General features: G+C 61.1%; 1 protein-coding gene across 1 annotated transcript; it reads left to right on the top strand.

Moving 5' to 3' along the window:
* The first annotated feature begins 5,679 nt into the window (after positions 1-5,679).
* GAL3ST2 (galactose-3-O-sulfotransferase 2) lies at positions 5,680-23,398 on the top strand. The gene is made up of 4 exons (XM_068963086.1): positions 5,680-5,753; positions 20,535-20,621; positions 21,686-21,950; positions 22,580-23,398. Exons 1-4 carry the CDS (start codon positions 5,725-5,727, stop codon positions 23,396-23,398), a joined length of 1,200 nt encoding a protein of 399 aa, XP_068819187.1. The 5' UTR covers positions 5,680-5,724.
* The last annotated feature ends 216 nt before the right edge of the window (positions 23,399-23,614 follow it).

Raw genomic sequence — 23,614 nt, forward strand, 5'->3', positions numbered from 1 at the left:
CTCGGCCCACGGCCCACGGGGCTGCCCGAGCGCCTTGGGGCTGGTCTCTGGTCCTCAGCCTCCAGCGGGTGGCCCTGTAGCTCGGCCTCTGACTCTGGAAGCCGGGCTGCAGCCTGGTATTTCCACCTGTTTCAGGGTTGGGATGGGGGGCACAGGCAGCTGACACCCCAGTGGAGGAGGTGGCAGAGGCTGTGCCCTGGGAGGCAGGCTCGCATCAGGCGTTTCCTGCTGGGGCAACCCCGAAAGTGGGGGTGACCCCTAGGGTGGGGAGCGGTGACCCCAAGGGTGGGGGTGACCCCGAGGGTGGGGGTAACCCCAAGGGTGGGGGCATGATGAAGATGGGGGCGACCCCAAGGGTGGGGGCATGATGAAGGCGAGGATGACCCCGAGGGTGGGGAGCAGTGACCTTGAGGGTGGGGGTGACCCCGAGGGTGGGGGTAACCCCGAGGGTGGGGGTATCCCCAAGGGTGAGGGCATGATGAAGGCGGGGGCAACCCCGAGGGTGGAGGGCATGATGGAGGTGGGATGTGATCCTGAGGGTGGGGGGCATGATGAAGGTGGGGGCGACCCCGAGGGTGGGGGTGGCAAGAGTTGGGGGTCTTGTTCCTGGGCTCACAGCTTCTGGGGTGGGGGCTGCTGTCCTCTCTGCCCACCCACCCAGCTGATGACGGTTCACGTCTGCCTGTGAGCCCCTGACTCCTCTGTGCTTTGGAGTGTCTCAGTGGACAGTGTCTTGGAGTCAGTGAAACAAGAGGGAAGGCGCCAGGCAGGCTGGACTGCGAGAGGCCCGCCTTCCAGACCAGACGGGAGCCCTGTGTCTAGCAGGAGAGACCCCACACACCTGTGATTTCCCCGGGATAATCCCCTGAGGTGCCTGGGAGGGCTTGAGAGTGTATTGTATTTGGATTAGAGAAAGCTGATCTTCACCTTAAAACATCTAAGCTGCAACCGGAGAAGAGGTTATGTAAGAGGAGGGCCTGCTGGAGGGGCCCAGGGTGGTGAGGAAGGGGCTGCAGACAGCCCCCAGGCGGGAGGAAGCTGCAGGCAGCGGTGGGAGCTGCTGGAGAGCCTGGGGGTGTGAGAATGTCCCACTGCTCAGCCCCTGGGATGGGGTGCGCCTGGGCGGGAGGCACCCTGCCCAGGCCTGCAGGGGGCAGAGTCCCCATCCTATAAGCTGGACTTGAGTTCCGGAGCCCAGAGGCTCGGGGGGAGACTGGTGGCCTCGTGGCCCTGCAGGTGGGTGACCTGAGCGTGTCCGTCAGGACGCTGACCCCAGAAGGGTGCAGGTGGCCCTGACCCCTGACCTCACTCACGCTAGATGCTGGCCCCGGCCTGCCCCGCTACCCGTCTCTTCCCTGACCTCCGCCAGGACCAGGGGTGGCGGCCCCACCAGCCCCACTGCTGCCTGGCCCACGGCCTGCCGTCCTAGGCTCCATGCACCTCAGACCCCGCGGGCCGAGAGGCCAGGCTGAGTTTCCTCCCGTTCACCGGCGGTGGGGACGTGGCCCCTTCTGGGACAGTCTCCCTGGTGAATGCACTCTGGACGGCTCTTGCTGACTCCTGCTCCCCCAGGGAGCCTCGGCCCTCCTTGCTGCGAGCCGGTCCGTCCTGTCAGGCTTCCCGAGTGGCTTCTGCAGGGGCGTGTGAGAAAGCAGCTGCGGGCATCCCTGGAGAGCCTGTCTCCCCGGGGCCTCTTCCCCTCTCTTCTCCCCCGAGGTGGTCTGGGCGTCCCATGGGGCGGCAGCCGTGGTCAGCCGTGTCCCTTTGTTTCTGGGCAGGGTGAGCAGCAGCCGGCTCCATGGCCCGGCTGTTGGGTCAGTAAGGGAGCAGGGCGAGTGGTCCCAGGGTGGCTGGCTGGTGGCTGCCAGGTCCTCTGTGGGCCCTGGACTCAGAGGCGGAGGGTGGGGCAGGGGTGGGGGGCCACCCTGCGTGTGACCCGAGCCAGAGGGGCTGCCGGTGGTCAGCTGCCTGGCCCTGGGCTGGTGAGGGGGGTTCATCCGCGATCTCTAGACCGGAGGCCCCCATCTTCCAGCCCCCTACCCCCGTTCAGGGGGGAGCCCAGGGGTGAGGCCGCACTCTCAGGCTGCCCTCCTGGCTCGTCCCCAGTGCTGCCCATCCCACAGGCCCCACACCTGCCGCCCAGCGAGAGTGTGGGCAGCCCTGGTGGGCAGAGCCCTGCGGGGTTAAACTGCCCCTTGCAGGAGGGGAGCGGACCCCAGGGCTGGGGCACGGCCTCAGCCCTCAGCCCAGAGGCAACCACCGGCCCTCGGGCGCGGCTCTGCCGGCCGCGCCAACACACCTCCTCCCACGCTTTGCTGGGTCTTCTTGGAGTCCCATCGAGCCCCGGGGCCCTGCAGGGTGAGCAGGAGCCCCCAGACCCGGGCCTCACAGGGGCTCCCACTGTGACTGCCAAGCCCGGGCAGCCCCTGCCTGTGTCCCCAGCCCCCGGGCTTTGTGTCCCGTTCTGGGTGCCAGCCTAGATCCGAGCTGGGGCCGCAGCAAGGGCCCCTGGGCTGCCCACCTTGACCTGCTCCTAGTGCTTGGATCTGGGTGCTGGGACCCCAGCTGGGGTGCAAGGCAACACCCCCTCCCCCGATCTGTGGGTGTAGGGGCAGGAGAGGGGGTGGGTGGGGAGAGAGCGTTCCCTTGAAAGGTGGGGCCAGCCTGAGCCTTCAGGCAAGGAATGCGGAGGCCGCTGGGCGTGTGAGCAGGAGACACCCCCGCCAGCAGCACCGTGCCCTCGGGACGCGGGAGGAGGTGAGCAGGGCACAGCGGGCATCTGGGCCTCCGGGGCCGCTGGATGCTCCGGGTGATGAGGGCTGTGGCCGCCGGGCCAAGGCCTCTGACGCCAGCAAGGCCAGGCCGTGGGGACCCAGGGCGGCACGGCTGTCCCCCACCCAGGCCCCGCAGAGTGGGCGCTAGGGCCTGGGCAGCAGCTCTGTCTGCGGGGTGGCCTCCGGTTCGGCCGGCAGGGTCGCTGGCACAGGGCAGATGGCACACGGAGATGCCCGCCTCTGCAGGGGCCCCCGTGGCCCCCGAACCAGAGCTCCCAAGTCTGCAGGGCAGCCAAGGGCTGTGCTGCCTGGGGACCCCTGTCCTGTCCTGGAGGTCAGAGACAGGCCGTCTAAGGAGACCGAGAGCCCAGTCACGGGCAGGAGGTTCACAGGACCCAAGATGGGCTCCTGATGACGGGAGGCCAGGAAGGGGGACGCGGGGTTCCTAGCCGTCCTCTGGACCCTGACCCTGAGGGGCTGTGATGGGGGCGGGGCACTCAGTGAAGGCACCTGGGGGAGTTCACAGAAGCTGCGAGAGGGCGGGTTGGGGTGATGGAGGGTCTCTCTGGTGCAGACAGGCCACTCCCCACCCCTCGCTGTGGGGGCTCGGTTTGCTCTGGAGAAAGGAGGCCCAAGTCCCCACTGTCCTGCAAGGCAAACACCCAGCCCCCACACCCCAGTTCCCCAGTCCCCAGCCCCGCAAGGTCATCACCTACCCCTAGCCCCCCAGGGCTGTCCCCCCAGCCCCCAGCCCCCAGCCCCCAGCCTCCAGCCCTCCCCTCACAGCAGCCAGGTCGGGCTTGCATGTGGCAGCGTCCGCTCCCTGCCCCATCCGGCTCCCCATCCAGGCTACTCGCGGGCATCTCCCCTCCCGGAGGCCCCTCCTGCTCTGGCCCTGTGGCCCATCCTCGCCCTGCTAGTGGCTCCTGACAGCTCACCTCTGAGGCGCTCTGATTTTGGCCAGGCCCGTGATCCACTCCTCCTCTCTGCTGCCGGCCGTGCCGGCAGGACCTGCCGGGGGCCCCTGCCTTTGACAGCAGACGCTGACCACTGTGGCTCTGGGGCCCAGCAGCCTCGTTGTGAACTGGCGGTGCAGCCGCTGATCTGTCTGGTGCCTGGCCCCCCTCACCTGGAGCCAGCACCCCAAGACCATCTGTGTCCCCGCAGGTGAGGCCCCAGGGGATTCTCAGGGTCTCTGCTCAGCAGCCCGTCCCCCAGGTCCATCAGTGAGCATCTGGGGTACGTTTGGAGGAGAGCAAACATTTGTAGCAACAACGAAGCCTGAGGCCCGGCGGGTAGGAGAGTGGGGGGTCTGCCCCGAGACCTCCTCATGTGTGGCCCTTAGCGTTACCCACCCCTGGCCAGAGGTGGGGCTCCTCACCCCGGGGGTGCTCAGGGAGGTTTCTTGTTCCCCTGGAGCCACGTGCTGCCTTGCTGTGGGAGGAATGGGCCTCTGAAGCCAGAGCTGGTGATGGCTGTTTACCTGCCCAGCCCCGACCCAGAGGAGCCGGGCAGACAGCTGCCTTCTGGCCCAGCGAGGGCCCTGAGAAAGTCAAGGAGTCCCGCAGGCCTGCACCATGGGGAGGACCAGCCGCCCAGCCAACCGGGGCCTCCTGTGCCAGGAGGGGGCCGCGCCAGGACCCCAGGGACAGAGGGCGGCTGCGGGCAGACGATGCCCTGCCTCCCGACCTTGGGCTGGGCTGTGTGGCTCCGCTGGCGTGAGGTATGCTGGGCGGTCTGTCCGGTGAGACGAGCACGTACTTGACCCCGTGAGTCCTGTCAGCCGCGCCCTGGAGCCTTCAGTGGGTTTGGGTGCTGCGGGTGGGGCTCACCCGGGAGGTCAGGGCTGGGAGCACAGTGCCTCCGTCTCTTTTCATCCCCCACCCCCCGCAGATACGAGGTACACGGTGCAGGGCCCAGCTCCCCCAAGGAAGGCCCTCCCAGAACCCCCGCTGGGCAGGGAGCGGGGCCCCAGCCTTCTCCCCACCCTTTCAGCTGAGCATCTTTTTTCCTCGGGTGCAGGCTCCCTGAACTCCGCCCCCGCCCCCCAAGCTCTGCTGTGTCCAAGGCGCCATCGAAGAGAAAGTGAGTGTGCCCCTGAGGCCTCTCCACCAGCTCACCAGAAAGGCCTGGGAGGGTTCTGAGCACACGTCTGCACGTCTGCCCTTCTGCCCACCCACCACGATGGGTCATACCAGGCTGGGGAAGGGCCTGTGGACAGGCAACTCCAAAGTGCCTGGCCACTGTGGCACCCCCCGCACCCACGTGCAAAGACCCCGGGCTGGCCGGGGCTGGGGTGCCTCACGGTGCAGTGAGGAATTTTGTCTTTCCTTATGGACCTAACATTTGGTTAAAATGCTGCAAATATTTCTCTCGGTCTGCTGTCTTTGAATTGTATTTATTTATTTCCAAAAGAAAGAAGTGTACTTACATGGAGTAAAATCTTCTAAATTTAAAATTTTATAGCGCAATGTCCTCTTGAAAGTTCTTTTCCAGCCCAAGGTGTGAATAACAGCTAAGTTTTCTCCTGGGGTGAAGGTTTTGAGGAGGAGGAAAAGGAGAAAAGCCGTTGACTTGGCTCCTGCTTTCTTCCTTGTCCTCAGAGCTGCCCACCGACCCTCAGCAAGATCCGCATCTCGCCCTGAGTTCTGGACCCAGAGGCCTTGTCGCCACCCACAGCTCCCTGCAGGCCCCCTGGGCTGACCTACCCCGCACCGGGGCAGGGTGAGCGGGCGCAGGCTCGTGGGCATGTGCCAGGCGCCGGCCTCTTCCGGGAAGGCCTTGACTCGGGTGCGGGTGCAGAGTGTGGGTGAAGGGTGCGGCCCCACCCCAGGCTGGCAGGTGCGCGCCTCGAGTTCCTACCCTGCCCAGTGTCACACCCCGCAGTGCCTGCCCTGCAGCCGCCCGCCCAAGTGGGGCAAGGGGCCAGGCCGAATTGCCACCCGCCAGCATGCCGTCCTCTCTGGGGGGCTTGCAGAGGTAAGTGGGGGCTGTGCCATCACAGGGGCCAAATTCCTTCTTCAGTCCTGGGGGCCTGAGCGCCTGATGGACCAAGTCCTCCTGGGGCATCGCCCTGGACCAGGCATTTGCTCTGAGTTCACCCTCGTGGGCTTCATTTCAGGCAGTGGGGAGCCCCCCTCTCCTGGCCGGCCGGCCTTGTCCCGGGCCTGCTGGGTGATTCGGGTAAGAGGAATGTGGGCAGAGGAGACGGGCATCTGGTGTCTGGGCTGGAGGCCTGGGTGGGCGGCTGCTGGGGGTCGGGCTCTGCTGGCCTCAGTCCTGCGGTCACCTTCTGGGAGGCTGGCCGTGTCCCCCACCCAGCTCCTGCACTTCAGCCCAATCACCCATCTGCGCAGTTTAGGGCGCTGGCCAGGCCCCGAGCCCTAGAGCCCACCCATGCTGCGGAGGTCAGGAGGGGAGGGGCGTGGCGTCTGCAAGTGCCCCCGTCGTCTCCTGGCCCGCGGGGGCTGCTGTGCCTCCACCACCGCTCCCTGAGGGCGGGGGGACACGACCAGCCTCTTCCCGGGGCCTCCCTGGAGGGCCAGCTGGGGGGTGTTGCTCCGCTATCCGGGGTCCAGCCCTGGTCCTGCGGGCTGTGCCAGCCCTGATGGAAGGGTGGGTCCCGTGGGGGCTGCTGGGACACACGGCCCGGCCCGCCGCTGTGCTTGTCTCAGACTTGCGGGTGCAGTGCAGACCTCAGGGAGGAGGGCAGTGTGCAGGCTCACACTCGGCGGCCCTGAAGGCCCAGAACCTTGGGTCAGTTTTCTGTGACTTGTGGGAATGCCTGGGGCCCATGTTGCTAGGTCAGCGCCCTGGGCCTGTGGGCAGACAGGCTGGCTGCCGCCCAGGACAGGGCACCTGCCGGCTCGGCCTTGCAGCACGTCTGGGCACCATGGGAACCGACGGGACGGGCATGGGCCGGGGGCATCCAGGGGTCCACAGGGAGGAAGGCTCCCTGGCATGGGCCGGGGAGCTCAGGGGTCCACGGGGACAGAGGGGATGAACGTGGGCCGGGAAGCCCAGGGGTCCACGGGGACGAGAGGGAACGGGTGTGAGCCGGGGGAGCCCGGTGGCTTGTTTGGCTAGACGGGCCGCCTGGAGCAGAGACCAGGCCTCTTCCACTAGGCAGGGTGAAGGGTCTGGGTGAGGCTCCTGGCCTGAGATGCTGGGGCATCAATCTCCCTGACTGTGTGGGAGCTATTGTATGGTCCCTCAACTCCACACCTTGGCTTCAGGTCTTTGGAAACTTGTGTTTCTGGTTGTTTGAGGTCAGCTTCTCGGGACAAAAATCTCCTGGGGGGCTGGGACCAGGGAGTAGCTGTGGGGAGCCATGTGATCCCAGGGGTTGTGTGACCCACAGAAGGCTGTGACCCTGTGAAGGCTGTGTGACCCATAGAAGGCTGTGGTCCCTTGGGGGCTGTGTGACCCTGTGGGGGCTGGGTGACCTCGTGGGGACTGGGTGACCCCGTGGGAGGCTGTGTGACCCCGTGGGGACTGTGTGACCCCGTGGGGGCTGTGTGACCCCATGCAGCTGTGTGATCTGTGGGGGACTGTGTGGACCCTTGAGGGGGTGTGTGCCCCACGGGGGCTGTGTGACCCTGTGGGGGCTGTGTGACCTTGTGGGGGCTGTGTGACCCTGTGAGAGGCTGTGTGACCCCATGGGGACAGTGTGACCCCGTGGGGACAGTGTGACCCCATGTGGGGCTGTGTGACACCGTGGGAGGCTGTGTGACCCCGTGGGGACTATGTGATCTGTGGGGGGCTGTGTGATCTGTGGGGGGCTGTGTGATCTGTGAGGGACTGTGTGACCCCATGGGGGCTGTGTGATCCCGTGGGGACAGTGTGACCCTCTGTGGGGACAGTTTGACCCTGTGGGGGCTATGTGACCCCGCAGGGGCTGTGTGACCCCATGTGGGGACAGTGTGACCCCGTGGGGACAGTGTGACCCCTTGGGGGCAGTGTGACCCCTTGGGGGCTGTGTGACCCCATGTGGGGGGAGTGTGACCCCGTGGGGGCTGTGTGACCCCATGGGGACAGTGTGACCCCGTGGGGACAGTGTGACCCCTTGGGGGCTGTGTGACCCCGTGGGGACTATGTGATCTGTGGGGGGCTGTGTGGACCCTGTGGGGGGCTGTGTGACTCTCCTGGCCTCAGGCCCGCTCTTAGGGTAGCTACAGAGCACACGCGGGAGTGCAGGCGGGGAGGGGACGGGGCAGGGCGTCTGGCAGCGCTCTGCTGGTGCACAGCTGCGGGGCCACGTGCGGGCTGGATGGGGGCCAGAAAGAGTCCAGAGGGGGCCAGCCAGGACGCCTGCAGTGTGCTTTTCAGTGGACAAGGGGACGCTTTGGCCTGAGCATGAGGTGACGGAGGCAGGATGGCAACTGAATGATGAGGAAGAGTGGACCTGTTTCCATGGTGACCGGGCAGAAGAGTGGACCTGTTTCCATGGTGACCCGGGGGAAGACAGCACGCAGCGTCGCTGTCTGGGACACACTGGGATCTCCGTGTGCTGTGTCTGTCTGAAACATCTCCCCGCAGCCATACTGCCTCCCGCATGCTCAGATGCTGTCTCGTCTGCTCTAGTCTGTGTTTATTCTTGGCCAGTCTGTATCCGGTGGGGCAGTGGTAAAGAATCCGCCTCCAGTGCAGGGGGGTCCAGAAACCCGGGTTCGATCCCTGGGTCGAGAAGATCCCCTGGAGGAGGAAATGGCAACCCACTCCAGTGTTCTTGCCTGGGAAATCCCACGGACACAGGAGCCTGGTGGGCGACAGTCTACGGGGTCACAAAGAGTTGGACACGACTTAGCGGCTAAACAAGACTAAGCTTATTGACTATTCTGTATCTACTCTATTCTATTCTCTGCCTACGCTTTCCCCTCTGTTCCATTTGATTCTGTTCCACACTGTTCTCTAAGAGTGCTGGCTGCAACCTCCAGCCCTCATAGTGCGACCCGCTGAACTGACTTCAAGGCAAACGTGGTGCCACCCGGAGGGGAGGAAACACCCCCAGGTTGTAGAGCACGAAGCAGTGCCCTTTGGGGGAAGGACTCAGAGGGCCCTGTTGGGGTTGGGTGGGGACGTGGGCCACCCTGGGCTCTCCTCATATCAGCAATCTTGTAAGCAGTCCCCAGAGATCTGGCTGCACCAGGCCATGCTGACCTATCTCTCGGGCTCAGTGTCCCGCCTGGTGATGCCCTGCCCCACCAGGAGCTGCGCCCAGCTGGACAGCTGTGGGGCTGGAAGGCCCTGGCCGCCTCCTGCTCCCGGGTCTCGGCTGCGGCATCTCGGTCCTCCTCCTGGAAAGTGGCACAGCAGCTTCCTGGGGGGTGCCGTCTCAGGACAGTGTTGAGGGAGTAGGAGTGAAGTTGCGAGGCTCTTCCGGCCAGCCTCAGACTCCAGCCAGAGCAAGGCCCCGCCACGCCCGATTTGGCGGGCGGTGACAGGTGGGGGCTGGGTGGGCAGGCGTCTTGGCCACGTTTCTTCTCTTGCACCCTGCAGGGAGCGACAGAGTGACGTTCCTTTCTGTTTTAGCAGGATCCCCTGGGTGGAGGGTGCCCCCACTCTTTCCCTCTATTTGGGGGATGTTGAGTTTGGGCATCTGGGCCCCGTCCCTGCTTCTTTTTGGTTCGATCTTTGTACGGATGGCGGTGTGCCCTGGACTCACTGGGCGACGGCCTCACCCATGCTGATCACAGGGTCCCCAGGCCCAAGGAGACCTCCAGCAGCCCTGTGCCAGGCCTGCTGCTGGTGCATCTGGGGGTGGGGGGTGGGGACCGGGGCCAGCACCTCCTTGTTCTTCTCAAGCAGCCGAGCCAGGGCAGGGGGGCAGGGCCTGGTTTCCCGAGGAGGCAGCCTTCCCGGCCAAGGGCTTATCTGTGAGGAGGGAGCCCTGAGTAACTGTCCAGTCTTGTCCTTGGCCGCTGCTATTAAATGCTGCCACTGTACCCACCCCTTGGCTTGGCCCCACACCCAGTAGGGCATTTGGGGCTAAACAAGGGCCACTTGAAGGAATGACAGATGGACAGGCCAGTGGAGGCCACTGTGGGCATATTTACTGGCCACTTTGGGTCCTGCACAGCAGCCCTGCATTGGGCCCTGGGATCAGCCAAGGGAGATGAGTGCTTATCTTACACAAGGTTTTCTGCCAGTCATGAGGAGCTGATGTCACCATGAAGGAATTCAGTGCTTCTCAAGATGAGGGGGTGCGAGGCTTGGGTTCATAGAGCCGGGCTCTGAAACTATCTATGCAGAGACCTATTCCGCCAGTTTACTGGAGCACAGAGTGTTTCATTTCAGGGAGTGTCCAAGTCAGCAGCTGCAGCCATACAGAATTCCATTCCCGAAGGCAGATGGCAAATGCCGGGGACCCTGTCTCCCTGCCGGGCAGAACATCCCTCCTGTTGACAGCCCCAGGAGTGGCCCCCTGAGCGCCCCCTGAGTCCCGCTGGGTGCACTGCCCGGCCCATCCCACACCCACACCCCGCTGACCCCATGGGTGATGGGACCAGAGGGTGTTCTGCAAAGCAAGAGCCTCTCCTTAGAAAGGAGGCATTTCTCTGAAGACATTATTTTTCTTGGGCAGCTGTTGTTGCCACCAAAAACCTTGGATTCTCTGCCCACCGAAGCCAAATAAAAAATTACAGAGACAGAGTTTGGAGGAAATAGAAAGGTGGCTTTAATCCTCAACCGGCGAGGGCAGACAGAACAGAACAGGCTAGTGCCTCGAGGCGCGTGCCCTCCTCCGCGAGGAGTCGGGGGCCCCTCTAGGTGAGGGCTCGAAGCTTGAGTGGCGATGGGACGAGGACGTCAGGCTCTTGTATCCGTCTTCCTCCAGCCTTGTTTCGGAGGCAGTCGTAGGCTGGCGTCGGGTTGTTGGGTCCATCGCCTTTTGTGTACTGTGCCGCGGCCTTCTTTCTGAATGCAAAAAAGGAGAAAATCTACACGGGGTGGTCGGCAGAGAGAGAGAGTGCAGTAACGGCGAGCACCAGAGATAGGATGTGTTCCGTAGAGTCAAAACATAATAGGTGCAGAGATAGCTCACGCAGAGTCAGAGGGTGAAAAGCAACCTTAGTTACAGATACAGGTCGTTGCAGCTCAGTAGCTCAGGCGTGTCCAACTCTCTGCCACCCCGTGAACTGCAGCACGCCAGGCCTCCTTGTCCTTCACCAACTCCCAGGGTTTACTCAAACTCATGTCCATTGAGTCGGTGATGCCATCCAACCATCTCATCCTCTGTCGTCCCCTTCTCCTCCCGCCTTCAATTTTTCCCAGGATCAAGGTCTTTTCCTGTGAGTCAGCTCTTCGCACAAGGTGGCCAGAGTATTGGAGCTTCAGCTTCAGCATTAGTCCTTCCAGTGAATATTCAGGACTTATTTCCTTTAGGATTGACTGGTTGGATCTCCTTGTGGTCCAAAGGACTCTCAAGAGTCTTCTCCAACACAACAGTTCAAAAGCATCAATTCTTTGACGCTCAGCCTTCTTTATGGTCCAACTCTCACATTCATACCCGACTAATGGGAAAACCATAGGTTTGACTATAAGGACCTTTGTGGGCAAAGTAATGACTCTGCTTTTTAACATACTGTCTAGGTTTGTTATAGCTTTTCTTCCAAGGAACAAAAATCTTTTAATTTCATCACCATCCACAGTGATTTTAGAGCCCAGGAAAATGAAGTCTCTCACTGTTTCCATTGTTTTCCCATCTGTTTGCCATGAAGTGATGGGCCTAGATGCCAAGATCTTAGTTTTTTGAACGTTGACTGCAGATTAGGAACCAAGTGAGAACTAGGAGTGATCAGCTCTGCTCCCTATTCTCTGTATCTTCGTTCTCAGGGAAGGAGAGAACCTCACTCCTCTTATCCCTTTTCCCTGCAATTCTGTGGGGAACTTGCTCCCTTAAGGCCAAAGCGGCTATTGTAAATGCGTAGCAGAAATCCCCAGGAAGCCCTCAGTCCGGCTCCTCTGAAGGGGCGGCGGACACCCAGTGTTTGCTGAAGGGAGCTTTGTGTGTCAGAACAAAGTCAGGCCGGGGGCAGGCTGAGGGGAAAAGCCGGGCTGTTAGCGTCCCAGGAGGGCCTCACCCAGCAGGGGTTAAACTCTAACTATATGGGAGGGTAAAGCCCTGTGTAAAGTAAACAGCCGGCGGGGGTTAAACTCTAACTATATGGGATGGGAAAGCCCTGTGTAAAGTAAATCCAGTGGGAACTTGCGTGTGACACCGGGGCCTGAAGCCATGCTCCCTGACGACCCGGGGGATTGGGATGGGGAAGCGGGTGGCAGGGAGGTCCACGAGGGAGGGGACGTGTGTGCCCCTGTGGCTGATCCATGTTGCTGTGTGGCAAAACCAACACTGTAAAGCAATTATCCTCCAATTAAGAAAAAGGAACCCACCGCTCAGGCTCCAGTGACAAGCTGCCTTCCCTGGAGGGTCCCGTGAGCTCTGCACATGTGACTCCACGGCGGTGTGGGAACCCCGTGGCCGCAGCGTGGCCTTCCAGAAGCGCACCCCTTTGGGGCTTGGGGAAGGTGTGCAGTGAGCAGACCCCAGGGCCCGGCCCCTGGGCTGCCGCACCATCCCCCGCTGCCTCTGCGGCCGCCCTCCTGGGGCCCACAGGCCGAGACTGCAGGCTGACACGGGCATCCTCTCCCGGCAGCCCCGCCCTGTGTGTGAGCATCCTACCCTTGGTCCACCATAGTCCTGAGCTTACGGAGACTCAGCCTGTCCACCTGCTGCTTCCCGGGAGTCTCTCTCAGGCGGATCTCAAGTCCTTCGTCAGGAGGACTTGAGGGAGCGTTAGGCAGCTGGGGGTTGGAGAAGCTCACATCATGTCTAAAACCCAGGTATGGCAGCAGATACAAATGGGGAGGAAGGGACTCCCCCGACGGTCGAGTGGTGAAGAATCCACCTTCCAAAGCAGGGGACTCGGGTTTGATCCCTGGATGGGGAACCAAGAACCCCATATACCGCGACGGAAGGTCTTGTGTGACACAGCTGCTGAGCCGTGCTCTGTAACATGAGACCCCACGTCCGCAACTAAGACCTGATGAGGCCAAGTAAGTAAATATGAAAAGACGTGGAGGGAGGGCAAAGCACGTGCCACAATGGCTTGACCTTAACTGGGTGTGCGTGGAGAGCAGAAAGTGATGGCAGGGGCTCAAATTCTCCCAGCTTGTGTCTGAGACTAGGCTCTGGTGCAAGAGAGGAGATAGCAAGCAGTAGGAAGAGGGTCATTGAGAAGCTGTGATCACTCACCTAGAGCCAGGCATCCTGGAGTGCAAAGTCAAGTGGGCCTTAGGAAGCATCACCACAAACAAAGCTAGTGGAGGTGATGGCACTCCAGCTGAGCTATTTCAAATCCTAAGAGATGATGCTGTGAAAGTGCTGCACTCAATAGGCCAGAAAATTTGGACAACTCAGCAGTGGCCACAAGACTGGAAAAAGGTCAGTTTTCATTCCAATCCCAAAGAAGGGCAATACCAAAGAATGCTCAAACTACCACACAATTGCACTCATCTCACACGCTAGCAACTAATGCTCAAAATTCTCTCAAGCCAGGCTTCAACCATATGTGACCCATGAACTTCCAGATGTTCAACTGTATTTGGAAAAGGCAGAGGCACCAGAGATCAAATTGCCAACATCCATTGGATAATAGAAAAAGCAAGAGAATTCCAGAAAAACATCCACTTCTGCTTTATTGACTATGTCAAAGCCTTTGACTATGTGGATCACAACAAACTGTGGAAAATTCTTCAAGAGATGAGAATACCAGACCACCTTACCCGCCTCCAGAGAAACCTGTTCAAAATTGGGAAAGAAGTACGTCAAGGCTGTATATTGTCACCATGTTTATTTAATTTATATGTAGGGTACATCATGCAAAATGCTGAACTGGATGAAGCACAAGCTGGAATCAAGATTGTTAGGAGAAATATCAATAACCTCAGATATGCAGATGATACCATTCTAATGGCCGAAAGTGAAGAGGAAGTAAAGAGCCTCTTGATGAAGGTGAAAGAGGAGAGTGAAAAAGCTGGCTTAAAACTCGTATTAGAAAAACTAAGACCATGGCATCTGGTCCCATCACTTCATGGGAAATAGACGGGAAAACAATGGAAACAGTGACTGACTTTATTTTCTTGGGCTCTAAAATCCTGTGGAGAGTGGCTGTGCCATAAAATTAAAAGACGCTTGCTCCTTGGAAGAAACTCTGTGACAAACCTAGGCACCATACAAAAAAGCAGAGACATCACTTTTTGGACAAAAGTGTGTATAGTCAAAGCTATGGTTTTCCCAGTAGTCGTGTATGGATGTGAAAGTTGGACCATAAAGGAGGCTGAGCACAGAATTCACGCTTTCAAATTGTGGTGCTGGAGAGTCCCTTGGACTGCAAGGAGATAAAACCAGTCCATCCTAAAGGAAATCGGTCCTGAATATTCACTGGAAGGACTGATGCTGAAGCTGAAACTCCAATACTTTGGTCACCTGATGAGAAAAGTCTATTGATTAGAAAAGACCCTGATGCTGGAAAAGATTGAGGGCAGGAGGAGAAGGGGACGACAGAGGATGTGACGGTTGGATGGCATCACCGACTCAATGGATATGCATTTCCGCACCCTCCGGGAGACGGTGAAGGACAGGGAAGCCTGGCGTGCTGCGGTCCATTTCTTCGCAGAGCTGGGTATGACTGAGCGACTGAGCACCCCCTAAGTGTGCCGCCAGAGTTGGCCACGTGGATGTGAACTCAGGGGGTTTCCAGCTGTGTCCACTGAGAGGACCCAGCCACTGACAGCGTCCCAGAGCAGTGAGCACCCCCAGCCCCCAGGCTGTGGTCCCTAAAGGCCATCTCTTTTCTTTTTTTTAAAGCCTGTTTCTTTCCGAGACCTGGGGCGTCTTGGCGATGAGGCTGGGCACAGGCCAGCCGGCAGGCGTACAGGGCGAGCTGGGCAGTGCCCCATCACAGCAGATGGCAGAACGCTAGCGTTCGGCTACAAGAGGCATGTACAGTGGCTGGAACTGACTGGATACAAGGCACATTCTTTTTTTAACAAGGCTTTTTCTACTCTAGTGATAAGGACCAGGAAATGAAATGTGAACTCATGTACGATGGCAATAAAAACTGGAGATTGAGGTAAACACAAGGGGCCCAGGACTGAGGTAATGAAAATGACGAAACACTATCAAAAGCCTGGAGAGAAAACAGTCCCTGGGCTCACGGACCCGGCACTGCCCCATGGAGGAGACCCTGGGCCCAGATCCATCCAGCGCCCCTCCCGGAGCAGCCCCGGACCCCCCGCCCCTCCCTGCGAGGGGCTGCCGGTGTTCACCGCTCTGAGCAGTTTCCTCCAATGGACGGAGCTGGCTGGGAGTCCCGCGTGGCGGCCTGTCCATGGGCGGCCAGCTGCCCGCTGCCCCCGACGGAGGGCATCAGGCGCCCTCTCTTCCTAGCACCCGGCAGGCCCCTGCTCCCTGACACCGTTTAGAATTGTCCTGTTATTACCGTATGATGGGCTTCCATGGGAAGCTGAGAACTGAACTCTGAGTTAGAAACTCTCTTTGGGGGAAGATGTGACGCTTCAAGACTTTGGCGCGGGGCCCAGCCATCTCCTTGCCCCAGAGCAGAGTGGGGGGTGGGGACCTGCAGCCTGCTTGGGGCCAGGGGGCCAGAGGGGTCTCACGGGGCGGCCCTGCAGCCAGTGTGAGTCCACTTCTGAGTTTCCGTCTGGGGGGCGTCGAGAGGTTCCTGCGAGGCCGGTGTCTGGCCTTCCTGCTGTCCCGCATCACCCGCCCTGATGGAGCAGCCGTACTCTGCCCTTTCCTCCCGGGCTCCTCCCCTGCTTGTCACACTTCCCTTCCCTGCAGAGCCCTGTGGAGAGGCCCCACAGGGCCGTTCAGGAAGCTCCCTCCGGGCTCTGCCCCCTGGGCCAGGCTCCGAGCACAGGCGCGCCATCCAGCTCCTCTCACCTGGGACCTGACCGCCGCACTGAGCGGCCCCCCCGTCCCCTCCAGCCCCATCGGGCCCTCTGCTCCCCCCAGAGGCCTTCCTGGTCCCAGCCACTGCCGCCCCAAGTTGCTGGAGCCCAAGGAACCAGCTGCCCTGGGGGCATAGGCCGCGTGGAGACTTTTGGCCCAGAGGTCCCAGGAGGGACCTTCTCCTCCTTCAGATGCAGGGACACCTGGAACTCACCCTCCGACCTCGGATCCACCTGAGGGGAGGCCTCGGAGCCAGCCCTGACACCAGCAGGGGGCGGGTGGTGAGGAGGGTGTGGGGGGGGGGGGCGGGGAGGGAGGGCCGTGAGCCTCGGAACCGACCCGGGAAGGGCAGTCGTGAAGCCTCCCGGCGCCTGGGGGCAGGTGGTCGGAGCTGGTCTGTCCTGGAGAGGTGTCTGGCTGGGCCGCTCCTCCCGGGAGCTCAGAGCAAGGCCGAGGGGAGCACACGCAGGCCTGCCTGGGCGCCTTGCTCCCCCGAGAGGTCAGGATGCTGAGCTGTCAGCGTCTCTCCCGTGCTGGGCTGGTCGGGCTGTGTGCTGGATCCTGGGGGCAGGGGTCTCAGCAGAGGCCACAGAGCCCCACCTCCCCGATGTGTAGGGGGTGGTATTCCAGCTGAGTAAGGGATCCCGGTGGTCCCCTGCCTGGCAGCACCCAGGGGCCTGCCTGCTGGAAAATCAGGGCCAAAGCACCTGGATGCAAGCGGGTGCCCACACTGTACACAGGCTGCCGTGAACACCTGGAAACAACCCGGGCCGCAGAGATGGTGGCTTTGCCAACACCCTGCTGAGGCCACAGGAGGCGGGCAGGGCCAGGGCCGCCTGGCTGTGAATTCCATTCAGATGTCCAGGAAGAGTCTGCAGCCGCAGCATCAGGACTAAATGGGCCTGCAAGCTGGGCCCCCTGGATTCCGGGCCACGGTCGGGCCGCAGGCGAGAAGCTCACTTGTATTTCAGAGATGTGCCTGCCTCCATGGGCAAACCTAGCGAGGCCCAGGTTGCAGCCCACTGTTTCCACGGATTTACACAAACACAGTTGAGGCTGACAGCCGCCACCTTCTCCTTGTGCCCCCCCAGGACAGAGGCTGTAAACACTAAATGAAGCTTTCCCAGCACTCCCTTGCAGCTGGGGGCAGGGGGACCATGCGATTGCATTGTGGCCAAGAAGATGGAGGAGGAGGTGTGTTAGAGGCTTCTAAAAGGCTTTTGGTTCCTTATTATGGCTGGTCCTGTCCCTTCTACTTTCTTGCTGATGCAAATGTTTATGTGATGTCTGGAGCTTGGCAGCCTCATTGTGACTATCAGGCCACGAGCATGGGGAGAGAGACGTCAGCTTTCTCAGTGTGGCGGGGCTGAGTCTGCAGAGCCAGCAGCTTCCCTCCCAAGCCTCTAGGTGGGTGAGCGGAGCCTGCCGCTGCTTTCTGACCCCTGCAGCTGAGGTTCCACGTGACGTGGGCTTTTACTGTGTTGCTGTGCAGCTGCCCAGTTGTGTCTGACTCTGTGACCCCGTGGACTGCAGCACGCCAGGCCTTTTGATGCTGATGTGTGGATGCGTGTCCTGGCCCTGGCAACTCCTTGAGCTCCGGACTCCTTCTATAGCCACTGCCAGGCACCTCCTCTTGGTGTCTCAGGATGTTTCACATTCAACAGATTTGCTTCCGGTCTTGTTCCCACCCCATGGTTTCTCCTCCCTCTGCACCCCATGCCGACTCAAACCAGGTCTGTGGTGGCAGCTGGGATGTGTGCTTGGCCTCACTGACTCACTCAGCACACATGAGCCGAGCACCGTGCGCGTGCCAGCTGTCTTTCCAGAACCCGAGGCACTTACCCGACGGTGGGCAGAGCTGTGTGCTCAGTCCAACTCAGACCCCATTGACTATAGCCCGCCAGGCACCTCTGTCCATGAGTATCCTCCAGGCAAGAATACTGGAGTGGGTTGAGGAAATGGCAACTCACTCCAGTATTCTTGCCTGGAGAATTCCATGGACAGAGGAGCGACTGTCACCTCCAGGGGACCTTCTCAACCCAGGGATCAAACCCAGGTCTCCCGCGATGTAGGAGGCTTCTTGACCGGCCCAGCCACCAGGGAAGCCCACCGGGCAGTACAGACTGCAAAGCGACCAACGCGGTCGGGACGGCCTCAGGGGGCAGGGGCGAGCCGCAGGGAAGCCAGGAGACCCCTGCCCACAGCCCGGAGAAGTGGGAGGCAGCTTGTGCAGAAACTGGGTAGACAGTCTGTGGCTGAAGCCTCGCGAGCGCAGAGGTCCTGGGGCTGGTGTTTGAGGAACAGGAGGAAGTGGAATGGCTGGAGGGCAGGGGTGGAGCGGGGGGCCTGGGGTCTGGCTGGGAAGACTTGCACTTTCCTGAAGGGTTTAGCATAGGAGGCTCTTCAATTATGGGATTTAATCAAGGGTTTGAGCTTGTTGATTAGATTGACTAATCAACAACAATGTTCAAGCTGGTTTTAGAAAAGGCAGAGGAACCAGAGATCAAATTGCCAACATCCGCTGGATCATGGAAAAAGCAAGAGAGTTCCAGAAAAACATCTATTTCTGCTTTATTGACTATGCCAAAGCCTTTGACTTTGTGGATCACAATAAACTGTGGAAAATTCTGAAAGAGATGGGAATACCAGACCACTTAACCTGCCTCTTGAGAAATCTGTATGCAGGTCAGGAAGCAATAGTTAGAACTGGACATGGAACAACAGACTGGTTCCAAATAGGAAAAGGAGTACGTCAAGGCTGTATATTGTCACCCTGCTTATTTAACTTATATGCAGAGTACATCATGAGAAACGCTGGACTGGAAGAAACACAAGCTGGAATCAAGATTGCCAAGAGAAATATCAATAACCTCAGATATGCAGATGACACCACCCTTATGGCAGAAAGTGAAGAGGAGCTAAAAACCCTCTTGATGAAAGTGAAAGTGGAGAGTGAAAAAGTTGGCTTAAAGCTCAACATTCAGAAAACGAAGATCATGGCATCCGGTCCCATCACTTCATGGCAAATAGAAGGGTAAACAGTGGAAACAGGGTCAGACTTTATTTTTTTGGGCTCCAAAATCACTGCAGATGGTGACTGCAGCCATGAAATTAAAAGATGCTTACTTCTTGGAAGAAAAGTTATGACCAACCTAGATAGCATATTCAAAAGCAGGGACATTACTTTGCCGACCAAGGTCCGTCTAGTCAAGGCTATGGTTTTTCCTGTGGTCATGTATGGATGTGAGAGTTGGACTGTGAAGAAGGCTGAGCGCTGAAGAATTGATGCTTTTGAAGTGTGGTGTTGGAGAAGACTCTTGAGAGTCCCTTGGACTGCAAGGAGGTCCAACCGGTCCATTCTGAAGGAGATCAACCCTGGGGTTTCTTTGGAAGGAATGATGCTAAAGCTGAAACTCCAGTACTTTGGCCACCTCATGCGAAGAGCTGACTCATTGGAGAAGACTCTGATGCTGGGAGAGATTGGGGGCAGGAGGAGAAGGGGACGACGGAGGATGAGATGGCTGGATGGCATCACGGACTCGATGGACGTGAGTCTGAGTGAACTCTGCGAGATGGTGATGGACAGGGAGGCCTGGCGTGCTGCGATTCATGGGGTCGCAAAGAGTCGGACACAACTGAGCAACTGAACTGAACTGAACTTGAGCTTGTTGAAAGAAAGTGAAAGTGTTAGTCGCCCAGTTGTGTCCAACTTTTTGTGACCCCAGGGACTGTAGCCTGCCAGGCTCTTCCGTCCATGGGCTTCTCCAGGGAACAATGGAGTGGGCTGCCACGCTCCCCTCTAGGGGATCTTCCTGACCCGGGGATCGAACCTTCATTGCAGGCGGATTCTTTACCATCTGAGCCACCAAGAAAGACTTTGAGCACATTGGGTTTTTAATAAAAGGGTCTTTTGGGCTGCTGGGGTGGAATGAACCAGGGGGCAGGGACACAGGAGGGGGTAACCAGGCCACCACGGTTTGGGAGCTGTGCGGATCAGGACAGAAGATGGGGGCAGGGAAGCGGGACGAGAGCAGGTGAAGAAGCCAGTGTCCCTGTGGGCGGGCTGGGTTTGGAGGGCGGCATTGGAGCCAGTCTGGACCTTGGAGGCTGCGATGCCCGTGGACACCCCAGTGGGGGTTCGGGGCTAGCCCAGGCTGGGGTGTAAGTCTGGGGCGGCCTGCAGATGGTGACCAGAGCTGACACTGGCTGGGCCTCCTCCCCCTTCTCAGTACAAAGTGGCCCTCCAGGCGGAGCAGCGCAGGGAGCCCCTCATGGCTGAGCCGCTGCAGCCTCTCTGTCCAGGGATGGCGGGACAGGGAGCACCTGCCTGTCTCTCCCGACCTGCTCGCTGCCTCTCCCTCGTGTGTTCTCACCCAGAAGCCCTGCCTGCACCATCTTCAGCTCCTGCACCGAGGCAGGCCCCCCCTGCCCTCATGGGCCCTGGGCTGGGACTCAGAGGTCTCGGTCAGGCCCGTCTCCAGGGGCCCCTGCTCAGGGTTGAGGGTCCGCAGACATGTTTTCACCTTTGACCGCCCCCCCCAGGAGGGGGTCCCCCTCTTGGTTTCTCCCAGCTTCTGAGTAGTGGACAGTGCAGGGGGGCCAAGTGGGGGTGGTGTCTGATGACTCAGGCCCATCCTGGGCTCTGCCCCCACCCCAGGGCCCCATGGGCCAGTGGGCACAGACTGTCATGTGGGTGCCAGGGAGGTGGAGGGGGTAGGGAAGGGGGTGAGCAGCAGAGGCTCCTCCCGGGCCCCGGGCTCAGTGCTGAAGGGGTCCTCCGCCCACAGGTGCTTCTGGGCCGTGCTCCTCCTCCTGGCCCTGGCTGTGCTCCTGCTGGCCGGCATCATGCACGTGGACGTCGGGCTGTTCATGCCGTGAGTCCTCCACTGGGTGGCCTGAGGTCTGGGCACTGCCCTCTCCCCGAGCAGTACTGGGACCCCAGCGTGCCCCACTCCGGGTGGCACCCAGCCCTGCCTGTGACTGTGGTAGGCCACGCCTCCCTTCCAGGCCTCAGCCTCTCCTCTGCAATGGAGGAGGGGCTCTTCCTGTGGTCACCCAGGGGCCTCCCAGTATCTCCCGTGGGCAGTAAGCTGCCCAGAACTCCAGGCAGGGATATGGGAGGGTTGAATCTGGCCCAGGTTGCCGTGGGCAGAGCTGCTGTGTGCAGAGGGTGACTGGGAGGCAGGGCTGGGGTGGTTAGACCTCCTAGTGGTCTGAAGGTCAGGACCCCTGCTCCCCTGCTGGTTGGTGGTATGGCCTCTGTGAAGCCCAGGGTCCTCCCGATGGCTACCCAGCCCCAGTGGTTTAGCCTGGCTGGTGGGAGGGCCCTCCAGCCCAGGGCCTGGCTGATCTCCACAGGAGGGGAGGAGTGTTAAAGCTCCTGGGTATCCTTGCCTACCCCCCAGGCCTGGCACTAACCTCTGGACCCTGTCCCCACCATCCTGGGTCACTCTCACCAGCCCTGTTTTGGGGTCTTGTGTTGGGGCAGGGTGGGCACCTGTAGCTCCAGGCTGGTGTCCACAACTGGGTGGGTGCCACCCTGAGATCACAGGAGTGAGCACCAGCGTCCAGTCTTGCCCGGCAGAGTCAGCCCATCTCAGCATGAGGGGCCAGCCACGCTAGCCATATGGCCTGGGTCAAGGGCAGAGCCAAGCAGGAGGTTGGGAAGCAGAGGGGTGCAGGGCCTGGGAGAGCAGCCTGCAGTGCGAGGGGCAGGTGGTGCCACCGCTGGAAGGACACAGCCAGGGCGGGGTCTCAGGTGAGGGGCACAGTGACGGGGCTGGGCTGGGGTGTTGCCAGCTCAGGGAGTGTGGGTCGGGGAAGCGTGGACGGGGCAGAGGCTTTGCGGGCCTCCAGGCTCAGGGGTAGCGGGGCTGGGATCTCTCCGGCTGGGCAAGCGCGAGGATCCCCGGCCCACGGCGCTGCGCTCTTCCCCCAGCCAACTCGGGGACCAGGCTGATGGGCCTCCCGTCACCAACGTCATGTTTCTTAAGACGCACAAGACGGCCAGCAGCACGGTGCTCAACATCCTCTTCCGCTTCGCCGAGACGCACAACCTGTCGGCGGCGCTGCCCGCCGGCGGCCGCTTCCACCTCGGCTACCCCTGGCTCTTCTTGGCGCGCTACGTGGAGGGCGTAGAGCAGGGCGGGCCCGGGAGGCGCTTCAACATCATGTGCAACCACCTGAGGTTCAACCCGCCAGAGGTGTGTGGGGCGGGGCTTCCGGGGGCCGGCTCCCGGAGGGGGGTCTCCCGGGGCTGGGCTCCAGGGGGCGGGGCTTCCATGGGGCGGGGCTTCCCGGAGGGCGGGGCCCCCGGAGGGCGGGGCCCATGGGGGGCGGGGTCCCGGGGCTCCCGGGGCGTTGCTCCCCCAGTCCGCAGCGGGCACCCGGCGTCTGCCGCCCTCTCCCTCTTCTTCGCCTCCTCCTGGGTCTAGACCCACCAGCTCGTCCCTCCGTAGGCCCTTTTCACGTGTTCACAGCTCCTTCTCTGGGTCATTCGGGTCTTAGCTTAGAGGGCATCTCCTCCCGGGGGCTTCTCTGACCTCTTCCCCAAAGGCTTAGCGCGGGTGACGGGGAAGGGTAATGGGGGCCGGGGCGTGGGCAGGCTCAGGGGCTTTCGGGTCGTTCTGGATACTGGTTGGTGCAGGGTGGCAGGCAGAGGAGCCGGGTGGCCTGCGCTGGGTGCAGGAGACTGGGTTTCGGGGGCGGGGGGCCGGGGGCAGGCTCAGGTGTGCTGCGGGGTGGGGGCAAGGGAGGAGGCACCACCCGCTCCGGGACCACGCCCGAAGGAGCCCAGAGGGTCACCAGCCCTTCCCACTGTGTCTCCCAACAGGTGCAGAAAGTCATGCCCAACGACACCTTCTACTTCTCCATCCTCAGAAACCCCGTCTTCCAGCTGGAATCCTCCTTCGTCTACTACAAGAGCCACGTCCCCGCCTTCAGGAACGTCTCCAGCCTGGAAGCCTTCTTGGCCTCGCCGTGGACCTACTACAACCAGAGCCTGGGCCTGAGGAACGCCTACGCCCGGAACAGCATGTGGTTCGACCTGGGTTTCGACAATGACGAGCCGCCGGAGGAGGGCTACGTGCGCGCGCGCCTGCTGGACGTGGAGCGGCGCTTCCAGCTGCTGCTCATCGCGGAGCATTTCGACGAGTCCATGGTGCTGCTCCGGCGCCTGCTGCGCTGGCGGCTCGACGACGTGGTGGCCTTCAGGCTCAACTCGCGCAGCCAGCACAGCGTCACCAGCTTGTCGCCCGCAGGCCAGGAGCGCGCCAAGCACTGGTGCGCCCTGGACTGGCACCTCTACCAGCACTTCAACCGCACCTTCTGGGCCCGGCTGCGCGCAGAGCTGAGCCCGCGGCGTCTGCGCTCCGAGGTGGCTCAGCTGCGTGAGCGGCGGCGCGAGCTGGCGGTTCTGTGTCTACAGGACAGCGAGCCCAAGAACCAGTCGCAGATCACCGATCTCCAACTGCGCCCCTACCAGTCGGGCAGGGCCGACATCCTGGGCTACAACCTCAGGCCGGGCCTGGACAACCAGACGCTGCAGATGTGCCAGAGGATGGTTATGCCTGAGCTCCAGTACATGGCCCGCCTGTACACCCTGCAGTTCCCCGACAAGCCCCCCAAGAACCTCGCCTTCCTGGAGGCCTAGAGGGATGGCACCGGGGACTCTGGCTGGGCCGCCTCCTGTTGTCCCTGGAAGGCCTGGGCGCCGTCTCAGGCTCCGAGGGGTCTTCTGGGGGCACCTGGGGTACCCAGGCCCTGCCAGACCACCAGTCCTCAGGGCGAAGACTCCAGTGAAGAGACCACCCGTGATCCATCCTCTCGGAGGTGACCTCTCCCCTGAGGGCCCGAAATATAGGACATC

The sequence above is a fragment of the Capricornis sumatraensis genome, chromosome 2 (genome assembly GCF_032405125.1).
Source record: "Capricornis sumatraensis isolate serow.1 chromosome 2, serow.2, whole genome shotgun sequence".
In the NCBI taxonomy this organism is placed as follows: Eukaryota; Metazoa; Chordata; class Mammalia; order Artiodactyla; family Bovidae; genus Capricornis; species Capricornis sumatraensis.

Bases quoted from the DNA above. Each gene is read 5' to 3' on its own strand.
- GAL3ST2 (XM_068963086.1), top strand. From the start codon at position 5,725: ATGCCGTCCTCTCTGGGGGGCTTGCAGAG. The intron at 5,754-20,534 runs GTAAGTGGGGGC...CTCCGCCCACAG, and splicing joins TCTCTGGGGGGCTTGCAGAG to GTGCTTCTGGGCCGTGCTCC. The intron at 20,622-21,685 runs GTGAGTCCTCCA...CTCTTCCCCCAG, and splicing joins GACGTCGGGCTGTTCATGCC to CCAACTCGGGGACCAGGCTG.